The sequence below is a fragment of the Pseudophryne corroboree genome, chromosome 2 (assembly GCF_028390025.1).
Source record: "Pseudophryne corroboree isolate aPseCor3 chromosome 2, aPseCor3.hap2, whole genome shotgun sequence".
Taxonomy (NCBI): Eukaryota; Metazoa; Chordata; class Amphibia; order Anura; family Myobatrachidae; genus Pseudophryne; species Pseudophryne corroboree.
Genome location: NC_086445.1, coordinates 318,855,589 through 318,868,969, shown reverse-complemented (window position 1 = coordinate 318,868,969; position 13,381 = coordinate 318,855,589). Strand labels below are relative to the sequence as shown.

Genomic DNA, 13,381 nt, shown 5'->3' with positions numbered 1-13,381 from the left:
CTCGGGCAGCCGCCCAAGAAGAGCGCACCTTCCTCGTGGAATGGGCTTTGACTGATTTAGGATGCGGCAGTCCAGCCGCAGAATGTGCAAGTTGAATCGTGCAACAGATCCAGCAAGCAATAGTCTGCTTAGAAGCAGGAGCACCCAGCTTGTTGGGTGCATGCAGGATAAACAGCGAGTCAGTTTTTCTGACTCTAGCCGTCCTGGAAACATAGATTTTCAGGGCCCGTACTACGTCCAGCAACTTGGAAGCCTCCAAGTCCCGAGTAGCCGCAGGCACCACAATAGGTTGATTCAAATGAAACGCTGATACCACCTTAGGGAGAAATTGGGGACGAGTCCTCAATTCTGCCCGGTCCATATGGAAGATCAGATAGGGGCTTTTACATGACAAAGCCGCCAATTCTGACACACGCCTAGCCGAAGCCAAGGCCAAAAGCATGACCACTTTCCACGTGAGATATTTCAACTCCACGGTCTGAAGTGGCTCAAACCAATGTGATTTTAGGAAATCCAACACAACGTTGAGATCCCAAGGTGCCACTGGGGGCACAAAAGGGGGCTGAATATGCAGCACTCCCTTAACAAACGTCTGAACTTCAGGCAGTGAAGCCAGTTCTTTTTTAAAGAAAATAGACAGGGCCGAAATCTGGACTTTAATGGATCCCAATTTTAGGCCCATAGTCACTCCTGACTGTAGGAAGTGCAGAAATCGACCCAGCTGAAATTCTTCTGTTGGGGCCTTCATAGCCTCACACCAAGCAACATATTTTCGCCATATGCGGTGATAATGTTTTGCTGTCACATCCTTCCTAGCTTTTATCAGCGTAGGAATGACTTCAACCGGAATGCCCTTTTCCATCAGGATCCGGCGTTCAACCGCCATGCCGTCAAACGCAGCCGCGGTAAGTCTTGGAACAGACAGGGCCCCTGCTGTAGCAGGTCCTGTCTGAGAGGCAGAGGCCAAGGGTCCTCTGAGATCATTTCTTGTAGTTCCGGGTACCAAGTCCTTCTTGGCCAATCCGGAACGATGAGTATAGTTCTTACTCCTCTCTTTCTTATTATCCTCAGTACCTTTGGTATGAGAGGAAGAGGAGGGAACACATAAACCGACTGGTACACCCACGGTGTCACTAGAGCGTCCACAGCTATCGCCTGAGGGTCCCTTGACCTGGCGCAATATCTTTTTAGCTTTTTGTTGAGGCGGGACGCCATCATGTCCACCTATGGCCTTTCCCAACGATTTACAATCAGCTGGAAGACTTCTGGATGAAGTCCCCACTCTCCCGGGTGGAGGTCATGCCTGCTGAGGAAGTCTGCTTCCCAGTTGTCCACTCCCGGAATGAACACTGCTGACAGTGCTATCACGTGATTTTCCGCCCATCGGAGAATCCTTGTGGCTTCTGCCATCGCCATCCTGCTTCTTGTGCCGCCCTGTCGGTTTACATGGGCGACCGCCGTGATGTTGTCTGACTGAATCAGCACCGGCTGGTTTTGAAGCAGGGGTCTTGCCTGACTTAGGGCATTGTAAATGGCCCTTAGTTCCAGAATATTTATGTGTAGGGAAGCTTCCTGACTCGACTATTGTCCTTGGAAGTTTCTTCCCTGAGTGACTGCCCCCCAACCTCGGAGGCTTGCATCCGTGGTCACCAGGATCCAGTCCTGTATGCCGAATCTGCGGCCCTCGAGAAGATGAGCACTCTGCAGCCACCACAGCAGAGACACCCTGGCCCTCGGGGACAGGGTGATCAGCCGATGCATCTGAAGATGCGATCCGGACCACTTGTCTAACAGATCCCACTGAAAGATCCGTGCATGGAACCTGCCGAATGGAATTGCCTCGTAAGAAGCTACCATCTTTCCCAGGACTCGCGTGCAGTGATGCACCGACACCTTTTTTGGTTTTAGGAGGTCTCTGACCAGAGATGACAACTCCTTGGCCTTCTCCTCCGGGAGAAACACCTTCTTCTGTTCTGTGTCCAGAATCATACCCAGGAACAGCAGACGCGTCGTAGGAACCAGCTGCGACTTCGGGATATTCAGAATCCAGCCGTGCTGTTGTAGCACTTCCTGAGATAGTGCTACTCCGACCAACAACTGCTCCCTGGACCTCGCCTTTATAAGGAGATCGTCCAAGTACGGGATAATTATAACTCCCTTCTTTCGAAGGAGTATCATCATTTCGGCCATTACTTTGGTAAATACCCTCGGTGCCGTGGACAGACCAAACGGCAACGTCTGGAATTGGTAATGGCAGTCCTGTACCACAAAACGGAGGTACACATGGTGAGGTGGGTAAATGGGGACATGTAGGTAGCATCCTTGATGTCCAGTGATACCATGTAATCCCCCTATTCCAGGCTTGCAATAACCGCCCTGAGCGATTCCATTTTGAACTTGAACTTCCTTATATAAGTGTTCAAGGATTTCAAATTTAGAATGGTTCTCACCGAACCGTCTGGTTTCGGTACCACAAACATTGTGGAATAGTAACCCCGTCCCTGTTGAAGGAGGGGAACTTTTATTATCACCTGCTGGAGGTACAGCTTGTGAATTGCCGCCAGTACTACCTCCCTGTCCTGGGGAGTAGCTGGCAAGGCTGATTTGAGGTAACGGCGAGGGGGAGTTGTCTCGAATTCCAGCTAGTATCCCTGAGATACCACTTGTAGAACCCAGAGATCCACCTGTGAGCGAACCCACTGGTCGCTGAAGTTCCGGAGACGGGCCCCCACCGCACCTGGCTCCACATGTGGAGCCCCAGCGTCATGCGGTGGACTTAGTGGAAGCAGGGGAGGATTTTTGTTCTTGGGAACTGGCTGTATGGTGCAGCTTTTTCCCTCTACCCCTGCCTCTGGGCAGAAAGGACGCGCCTCTAACCCGCTTGCCTTTCTGAGGCCGAAAGGACTGTACTTGATAATACGGTGCTTTCTTAGGCTGTGAGGGAACCTGAGGTAAAAAAGTCGACTTCCCAGCTGTTGCTGTGGATACGAGGTCCGAAAGACCGTCCCCAAACAATTCCTCACCCTTATAAGGCAAAATTTCCATGTGCCTTTTAGAATCCGCATCACCTGTCCACTGCCGAGTCCATAATACTCTCCTGGCAGAAATGGATATTGCATTAATTCTAGATGCCAGCCGGCAAATGTCCCTCTGTGCATCTCTCATATATAAGACTACGTCTTTAATATGCTCTATGGTTAGCAATATAGTGTCCATGTCAAGGGAATCAATGTTATCAGACAGGGAATCAGACCACGCTGCTGCAGCACTGCACATCCATGCTGAAGCAATAGCAGGTCTCAGTATAGTACCTGAGTGTGTATACACAGACTTCAGGATAGCCTCCTGCTTTCTATCTGCAGGCTCCTTTAAGGCGGCCGTATCCTGAGACGGCAGTGCCACCTTTTTTGATAAGCGTGTGAGCGCTTTGTCCACCTTAGGGGATGTCTCCCAGCGTACCTATCCGTTGGCGGGAAAGGGTACGCCATTAGTAACCGCTTAGAAATTACTAGTTTCTTATCTGGGGAACCCCACGCTTCTTCACACAATTCGTTTAACTCATCAGATGGGGGAAAAGTCACTGGCTGCTTTTTCTCCCCAAACATAATACCCTTTTTTGTGGTAACCGGGTTAATGTCAGAAATGTGCAACACATTTTTCATTGCCGTAATCATACATCGGATGGCCCTAGTGGATTGTATATTTGTCTCATCCTCGTCGACACTGGAGTCAGACTCCGTGTCGACATCTGTGTCAGCCATCTGAGGTAGCGGGCGTTTTTGAGCCCCTGACGGCCTCTGAGATGCCTGGGCAGGCGCGGGCTGAGATGCCGGCTGTCCCAAAGCTGCGTCATCGAACCTTTTATGTAAGGAGTTGACACTGTCGGTTAATACCTTCCACATATCCATCCACTCAGGTGTCGGCCCCGCAGGGGGCGACATCACACTTATCGGCACCTGCTCCGCCTCCACGTAAGCGTCCTCATCAAACATGTCGACACAGCCGTACCGACACACCGCACACACACACAGGGAATGCTCTGACTGAGGACAGGACCCCACAAAGTCCTTTGGGGAGACAGAGAGAGAGTATGCCAGCACACACCACAGCGCTATATAATCAGGGATTTACACTAACAAAAGCGATTTTCCCTATAGCTGCCTTTGTATATAGTTTTGCGCCTAAATTTAGTGCCCCCCCTCTCTTTTTTACCCTTGATGTCTGGAAACTGCAGGGGAGAGCCTGGGGAGCTGTCTTCCAGCGGAGCTGTGAAGAGAAAATGGCGCCGGTGTGCTGAGGAAGATAGCCCCGCCCCCTTCTCGGCGGGCTTCTCCCGCTTTTTTATCTGTATAATGGCGGGGGATTATGCACATATACAGCTTAAAAGCTGTATTATATGCCAATTTGCCATGTTAGGTACTCTAACTGCTGCCCAGGGCGCCCCCCCCCCAGTGCCCTGCCTGCACCCATCAGTGACCGGAGTGTGTGGTGTGCATAGGGAGCAATGGCGCACAGCTGCAGTGCTGTGCGCTACCTTAATGAAGACCGAAGTCTTCAGCCGCCAATTTTCTCCGGTTTCTTCCGTCTTCTGGCTCTGCAAAGGGGACGGCGGCGCGGCTCCGGGAACGGACGATCGAGGTCGGGCCCTGTGTTCGATCCCTCTGGAGCTAATGGTGTCCAGTAGCCTAGAAGCACAAGCTAGCTGCAAGCAGGTAGGTTTGCTTCTCTCCCCTAAGTTCCACGTAGCAGTGAGTCTGTTGCCAGCAGATCTCACTGAAAATAAAAAACCTAAGAAATACTTTTCTTTCTAGGAAGCTCAGGAGAGCCCCTAGAGTGCATCCAGCTCTGGCCGGGCACAGATTCTAACTGAGGTCTGGAGGAGGGGCATAGAGGGAGGAGCCAGTGCACACCAGATGTAGTACCTAATCTTTTCTTTAGAGTGCCCATTCTCCTGCGGAGCCCGTCTATTCCCCATGGTCCTTACGGAGTACCCAGCATCCACTAGGACGTCAAAGAAATAATTATTATTTTATTGTATCAGTGCTGATAATAGTATTGATATAGAAGTAAATAGCTGCATTAATAGATACAACACACTGGACGCTTCACTCACCGATAGGGCACTGGCCAGCGCTGACCGAGCCCGCTAGCTGTACTGCACACTGACACCCCGAGCAGCAGCAGCACTGCGGCCACCAGTGAGTCCATTCTGCTACCGGGACACATACTCCTACTCCCCGACACTCCGCCGGCGGTCACTCACACTCACAGAAGTGTGACACTATGCTGTCTCTGTGTGCACCGCCGTCATATGACCAGGAAGACAGAGTATATGCATGCATGCACGCAGTGCGGGTGGTTGCTGCTCATTAGGCTTATCATATTCATAAACTGCAGTTTGCATATGTTTAATAATGTAACGTAATACACACAAAAGGTGAAACTGAGACATACTGTAAGTAGAAGTCCCTTTATTTATTATAATACTTGCCAGGACTAAAGATGGCCGCAGGTGCATAGTCCGTGCGACGCCGTACTCAGAAGCAGAACGCCAAACTAAGGGATTCTCCAACATTTCGTAAGTAGTAAGTACGTAACGGCTCTGTACAAGTGTGTTGTTTCCGCTCCTGCAGAGACTGGAGGAGATTACTGGATGTGTGTAGTGTGTATTCCTGTATCTGCATGGTGCAGTGTGAGCTGTACACACTGCACATAGAGGAGCAGGAAATATAGAACATTTCACCAAATGTACGAGTGTCATACATGTGTTACTGGCAAATTACAAAATAAATGATGTAAAGAGATACTGTATATAGAGATCAATTAATTAAACATTCATATTTTTTAATAAAATGTAATGAATTGTTGTTACAGTATGTGTTAACAGACTAATGCAGAGGAATACACAGAAATCTGCAGAAGGCTAATTAGCGCTAATTGTGGAATACGATCTTACGAACCCCACTAATGCCCCCCATACACTTGTGCGATGCCCCGCGACGCCACATCGCAGGGCATCGCACTGGCAGTTCATCGCACCTGAACTGCCAAAGTGATTACCATGCGATCATGTGATAGATCGCATGGTAATCACGTGATGGGCACGTCACCACCGAGTGGGAGCGGCTCCCGGCGGGTGCCCATCGCGCATTGCAGTGTGATCTATTGCATGTGTTTTTAAAAACACATGCAATCGCACTGCGATGCGAGAAATATGAAGTGCAGCACATAATATCTTGAGATGCGAGATTCGACCGGCGTGCCCGCGCATCGCGACGCATGGTACATAAAATGTGCATACAGTCCTGCTATTTATCTCACAGATGCGGTCGAAATCGAACGGTTGTACCAGATATCTCACAAGTGTATGGGCCCCATTAGACTATCTTCTACTCCATACGTCCCGCGACGGCACCTACTCCTTGGTTTCTGCCACCCTGATGCTTATTTCAGTGTCTAGTCCTACATTTGGCTCCATTCATAAAGTAGAGAAAAGCCCTGTTTTTTGTTAAACAGGGCTTTTCTCTGCTTACCGCAATTCACAGAGCGGGTTACCGAGGATAATTCCCTGACTTCACCAGCGGCACCCCCGCTCCGTGCCTGTGATCTGATTACTACAGACTGAATCAAATTTCCATTGTTGTCACTGCTTCTTCATTATCCTAGGGGTGGACTTTTCATGTATGATATATGTATTGCAACATAAACATGTACAGCAGTTGTTGCTGTCAGAATATTGTTCTAGGAGAGTTTGGGGTCTATTAATGAAAAAAACAAAAACTGAATTTTCTATAAATTGCATTGCTGCGATGTGATGTATAGCTGTAATAAGTAGCAATTCATGTATACTCACCTATCCGGCGATGTCCCGGGTTCCAGCGACACTCTCTTCTCCAGTGGTGCTCTTCTGCGGTCTTGAAGTCAGCCGGCGGGTCCTTCTGCGCATGCACCGCTGGCTGTCCTCCCGGAAGGCCACAGTTGCTGATGGGAGGTCAGGGGGGAGGAGCCAGTGCTGGTTGCGGACAAAGAGCAGGGAAGCATTGAGCTTCCCTGCAGTTACCGCTATAGATGTGCACCGGAAATTTTTCAGGTTTTGTGCTTTGGTTTTGGATTCGGTTCCGCGGCCGTGTTTTGGATTCGGTTCCGCGGCCGTGTTTTGGATTCGGACGTGTTTTGCCAAAACCTCCCTGAAATTTTTTTGTCGGATTCGGGTGTGTTTTGGATTTGGGTGTTTTTTACAAAAAACCCTCAAAAACAGCTTAAATCATAGAATTGGGGGGTCATTTTGATCCCATCGTATTATTAACCTCAATAACCATAATTTACACTCATTTTCAGTCTATTCTGAACACCTCACAATATTATTTTTAGTCCTAAAATTTGCACCGAGGTCGCTGGATGGCTAAGCTAAGCGAAACAAGTGGCCGACACAAACACCTGGCCCATCTAGGAGTGGCACTGCAGTGTCAGGCAGGATGGCACTTCAAAAAAATAGTCCCCAAACAGCACATGATGCAAAGAAAAAAAGAGGCGCACCAAGGTCGCTGTGTGACTAAGCTAAGCGACACAAGTGGCCGACACAAACACCTGGCCCATCTAGGAGTGGCACTGCAGTGTCAGACAGGATGGCACTTCAAAAAAATAGTCCTCAAACAGCACATGATGCAGAGAAAAAAAGAGGCGCAATGAGGTAGCTGTGTGACTAAGCTAAGCGACCCAAGTGGCCGACACAAACACCTGGCCCATCTAGGAGTGGCACTGCAGTGTCAGACAAGATGGCACTTCAAAAAAATAGTCCCCAATCAGCACATGATGCAAAGAAAAAAAGAGGCGCAATGAGGTAGCTGTGTGACTAAGCTAAGCGACCCAAGTGGCCGACACAAACACCTGGCCCATCTAGGAGTGGCACTGCAGTGTCAGACAAGATGGCACTTCAAAAAAATAGTCCCCAAACAGCACATGATGCAAAGAAAAAAAGAGGCGCAAGGAGGTAGCTGTGTGACTAAGCTAAGCGACCCAAGTGGCCGACACAAACACCTGGCCCATCTAGGAGTGGCACTGCAGTGTCAGGCAGGATGGCACTTCAAAAAAATAGTCCCCAAACAGCACATGATGCAAAGAAAAAAAGAGGCACACCAAGGTCGCTGTGTGACTAAGCTAAGCGACACAAGTGGCCGACACAAACACCTGGCCCATCTAGGAGTAGCACTGCAGTGTCAGACAGGATGGCACTTCAAAAAAATAGTCCCCAAACAGCACATGATGCAAAGAAAAAAAGAGGCACAATGAGGTAGCTGTGTGACTAAGCTAAGCGACCCAAGTGGCCGACACAAACACCTGGCGCATCTAGGAGTGGCACTGCAGTTTTCTAGCGAGAGGATGAGTGCTTCCATCCTCATGTGAAGCTGAACCACTAGCCATGAACATAGGCCAGGGCCTCAGCCGTTCCATGCCACTCCATGTCGTAAATGGCATATTGGCAAGTTTACGCTTCTCATCAGATGCTTTCAATTTTGAGTTTTGGGTCATTTTACTGAACTTTTGTTTTTTGGGTTTTACATGCTCTCTACTATGACATTGGGCATCGGCCTTGGCAGACGACGTTGATGGCATTTCATCGTCTCGGCCATGACTAGTGGCAGCAGCTTCAGCACGAGGTGGAAGTGGATCTTCATCTTTCCCTATTTTAACCTCCACATTTTTGTTCTCCATTTTTTAATGTGTGGATTTATATGCCAGTATCAATAGCAATGGCCTACTACTATATATACTGCGCACAATTGAAATGCACCACAGGTATGGATGGATAGTATACTTGACGACAGAGAGGTAGGTAGAGCAGTGGCCTTCCGTACCGTACTGCTATATATACTGGTGGTCACTGTCAGCAAACTGCAAAACTAAAATGCACCACAGGTATAGAATCTAGATGGATAGTATACTTGACGACACTGAGGTAGGTAGAGCAGTGGCCTTCCGTACCGTACTGCTATATATACTGGTGGTCACTGTCAGCAAACTGCAAAACTAAAATGCACCACAGGTATAGAATCTAGATGGATAGTATACTTGACGACACAGAGGTAGGTAGAGCAGTGGCCTTTCGTACCGTACTGCTATATATACTGGTGGTCACTGTCAGCAAACTGCAAAACTAAAATGCACCACAGGTATAGAATCTAGATGGATAGTATACTTGACAACACAGAGGTAGGTAGAGCAGTGGCCTTCCGTACCGTACTGCTATATATACTGGTGGTCACTGTCAGCAAACTGCAAAACTAAAATGCACCACAGGTATAGAATCTAGATGGATAGTATACTTGACGACACAGAGGTAGGTAGAGCAGTGGCCTTCCGTACCGTACTGCTATATATACTGGTGGTCACTGTCAGCAAACTGCAAAACTAAAATGCACCACAGGTATAGAATCTAGATGGATAGTATACTTGACTACACAGAGGTAGGTAGAGCAGTGGCCTTCCGTACCGTACTGCTATATATACTGGTGGTCACTGTCAGCAAACTGCAAAACTAAAATGCACCACAGGTATAGCATCTAGATGGTTAGTATACTTGACGACACAGAGGTAGGTAGAGCAGTGGCCTTCTGTACCGTACTGCTATATATACTGGTGGTCACTGTCAGCAAACTGCAAAACTAAAATGCACCACAGGTATAGAATCTAGATGGATAGTATACTTGACGACACAGAGGTAGGTAGAGCAGTGGCCTTCCGTACCGTACTGCTATATATACTGGTGGTCACTGTCAGCAAACTGCAAAACTAAAATGCACCACAGGTATAGAATCTAGATCAGGCCTGGCCAACCTGTGGCTCTCCAGCTGTTATAAAACTACAATTCCCAGCATGCTTTGCCACAGTTGTGCTATTAGGGAATGCTAAAACTGTGGTAGAGCAAGCTGGGAGGTGTAGTTTCACAACAGCTGGAGAGCCACAGGTTGGCCAGGCCTGATCTAGATGGACAGTATACTTGACGACACAGAGGTAGGTAGAGCAGTGGCCTTCCGTACCGTACTGCTATATATACTGGTGGTCACTGTCAGCAAACTGCAAAACTAAAATGCACCACAGGTATAGAATCTAGATGGATAGTATACTTGACGACACAGAGGTAGGTAGAGCAGTGGCCTTCCGTACCGTACTGCTATATATACTGGTGGTCACTGGTCAGCAAAACTCTGCACTGTACTCCTCCTATATAATATACTGGTGGTCCCCAGTACCCACAGTGTGAGCAGAGATATATGCAGCCAAGGTCGGCCTGGCCCACAGGGGTACCAGGGAAACCACCGGTAGGCCCCACTGCCTGAGTGCCCACTCCTTCCTCTAGGGATCAGGTTCCAGATTGTGCACTTGTATTATACATGGTAGATATGTTGCATTGCACTGCACTAGACTATTGTGTATTTCAAGCCTCTGTAGAGGCTAGCCACACCCCTTTTGTAGGCTGGCCACACCATTAAGTATGGGCCGCTATTACTGCATTTCCCCGGTGGGCCCTTCATGCCCCAGTCCGACACTGTATGCAGCACACTGAGCACAGATATGGAGCGTTTTTCAGGCAGACAACGTATACTGGTGGTCACTGGTCAGCAAAACTCTGCACTGTACTCCTCCTATATAATACTGCTGGTCCCCAGTCCCCACAATAAAGCAATGTGAGCAGAGATATATGCAGCACACTGAGCACAGATATGGAGCGTTTTTCAGGCAGAGAACGGATAAAACTGGTGGTCACTGATCAGCAAAACTCTGCACTGTACTCCTCCTATATAATACAGCTGCTCCCCAGTCCCCACAATTAAGCAATAAGCACAAACGGAGAGGACGCCAGCCACGTCCTCTCCCTAACATTTCCAATGCACGAGTGAAAATGGCGGCGAAGCGCGGCTCCTTATATAGAATCCGAATCTCGCGAGAATCCGACAGCGGGATGATGACGTTCGGGCGCGCTCGGATTAACCGAGCCATACGGGAGAATCTGAGTATGCCTCGGACCCGTGTAAAATGGGTGAAGTTCGGGGGGGGGGGGTTCGGTTTCCGAGGAACCAAACCCGCTCATCACTAGTTACCGCACCACAGTTTAGGTTACACCATCCTGAGATGGCAAACCTGAACTCCATGCTTTATGAATCGCACTCACCATACTAAAGTATGGTGATGCGATTCAGCTGTGGAGCAGGGGGGGGGGGAGCTGGAGAAGTCAAGGACTTCTCCACGGTAAACTACTCCATGAATAGCATGAAGCAAAGAAAAGCGCTGTTTTCCACAAAGCAGGGCTTTTCTCTGCTTTATGAATAGACCCCTCTGTAGCTCCACTTTTAAGCAGCTCTCAAACATGCAAAAGTCCCTGTCCTCTTCGCACACCTTTGACAGCCCCCATTTATGAATCTTTACATCACCTAGCTGTCCTTCCAGAGATTTGGTTATCCTTTGCAAGTTGGTAGCTGGCGCTAATAACTAGGGGGGACTAAAGCAGAGAAAAGCCTTGCTTTTCCGAAAACAGGGCTTTTCCCTTCTTCAATCTATTCGTGGACACACCAACTGAGTGGGAATACCAGGCGGGTGTTGGGCTTCCATCCGCTACTAAAATGCCAGCTGTTGGGATTTCGGCATTGGTATCCTGAATGCCGGGATCCCGACAACCGCCATTTTAAGTGCATCCCGTTCTTGTATCTTCTGATGTAGAGTAAGTGGAATCACACTAATCGGAATTGTTATGAACCTGTTATAAGGATATGTTAACTTGTGTGAAAGTCTCCAAAATGATTTGTCTGTCATGCAGTATTGATAATAAACGCATGTTCATGGTGTCACCTGAAGGTATTTCAAGTGGAGTGGGTAAAGTCAAAATTAGATTATAAAAAAAAGTATAACAAAATGGAAAACACAGAATCCCCTTAATCTAGAACAGCTCTATTGCTGTGAATGCAGCAGTGTTACCGAGCTGGATGGGGTATCTCCCAGGTCTATCGCAATGAATATCATTGAGAATAATCCCCACAAACAAACAAAATAAATGTGGCCAGGGCCAGAGCCGGATTAAGGGGGGGGCCCGGGGGATACGTACCCCGGGCCCCCCTTTCCAAAAGGGCCCCCTGCCACACCGCAGATCGGATCTCTCTTCCGATCCGATCTGCGGTGCTGTGCTCCCCGGCTCCCATCCTCACTGCAGCAGCAGCTGCGCACAGACAGGACAGCTGAGCTGAGCGACGGCTCAGCTGTCCAATAAAGTATGAATGAAGCAGCCTGCCGCTTAGTCATTGGCTGGGCACGCAGGCTGTTTCATTGATACATTATTGGACAGCTGAGCCGTCGCTCAGCTCAGCTGTCCTGTCTGTGCGCAGCTGCTGCTGCAGTGAGGACGGGAGCCGGGGAGCACAGCACCGCAGATCGGATCGGAAGAGAGATCCGATCTGCGGTGTGGCAGGGGGGACGGGAGTGCAGGGCACATACATCCCATAGCGCTCTACCTCCCAACATACCCTACTCCAGTCCCCCCCATACAATACACCCCATAACCCTCTACCCCTGCCACACACCCTATTCCCCCACATACACCCCATAATCCTCTACACCCCACAGCCTAGTCCCCGTGTTCACCCCACATACACCCAAATTCTCTAACCCCACCACACATCCTACTCCCACTGTCTCCCACATTCACACCCCATAAACTCCCTCCTAACCCCCGCACCCGCACCTGGGAAGGGACCTCCTCTGGGATATACAGTGGAGGTACGGGGACCAAAGGGGTGTCAGGTACAGGAGGCACAGGGGAGTGGGTATGTGAGGCTGACAAGGGGCATGGTATACAGCCGGCTCTAGGCTTGTGTTGTACCCCACTAGTCCCTGCAAGGCCCTGGGTGTGTGTGTATATATATATATATATATATATATACATATATATTTATTCTGCCTTCTCTATTAGGGGCCCCACTCTCTTAAGTGCCCCGGGCCCCCCATGGTCTTAATCCGGCTCTGGCCAGGGCAGTAACTAGGTGTGTGCCGAGTGTGCTCAGCCCGCACGGAGAACTGGTCTCTGCAACGATTCTCACCCACTGCTCCCTATATCCTGCACTTATCCTCTATGCTCCACACCCACCCTCACTGCTCTCTACTTAGACACTCCCTTGCTGCGCTCTACACCAACCTTTACTCACTGCTCCCTCCACCCACTCTCATTGCTCCCTACACTCACTCATTGCTCCCTACACCTACCTTTACTCACTTATCTTTACACTCACCCTCACTCACTGCTCCCTACACCCACCCTCACTGTTCCCTACACTCTACCTTAGTGCTCTCTACAACAACCCTCACTCACTGCTAACTACACCCATCCTCTATGCTC

The 13,381-nt window shown here is 49.2% G+C and overlaps 2 protein-coding genes across 3 annotated transcripts in view; one reads left to right on the top strand and one right to left on the bottom strand.

Moving 5' to 3' along the window:
- Positions 1-5,226, bottom strand: part of CLN5 (CLN5 intracellular trafficking protein) — a 98,763-nt gene extending 93,537 nt beyond the window's left edge. Inside the window, exon 1 of the mRNA XM_063952964.1 lies at positions 5,114-5,226. Coding sequence (XP_063809034.1) covers positions 5,114-5,226 — 113 coding nt within the window. The remainder of the gene's footprint in view (positions 1-5,113) is intronic.
- A 162-nt stretch (positions 5,227-5,388) lies between these two features.
- Positions 5,389-13,381, top strand: part of ACOD1 (aconitate decarboxylase 1) — a 96,355-nt gene continuing 88,362 nt past the window's right edge. Inside the window, exon 1 of one of the 2 annotated variants that reach the window (XM_063952963.1) lies at positions 5,389-5,585. The gene's annotated coding sequence lies outside the window, so the exon portion shown is untranslated. The remainder of the gene's footprint in view (positions 5,586-13,381) is intronic. The other variant, XM_063952962.1, reaches the window with a different exon arrangement.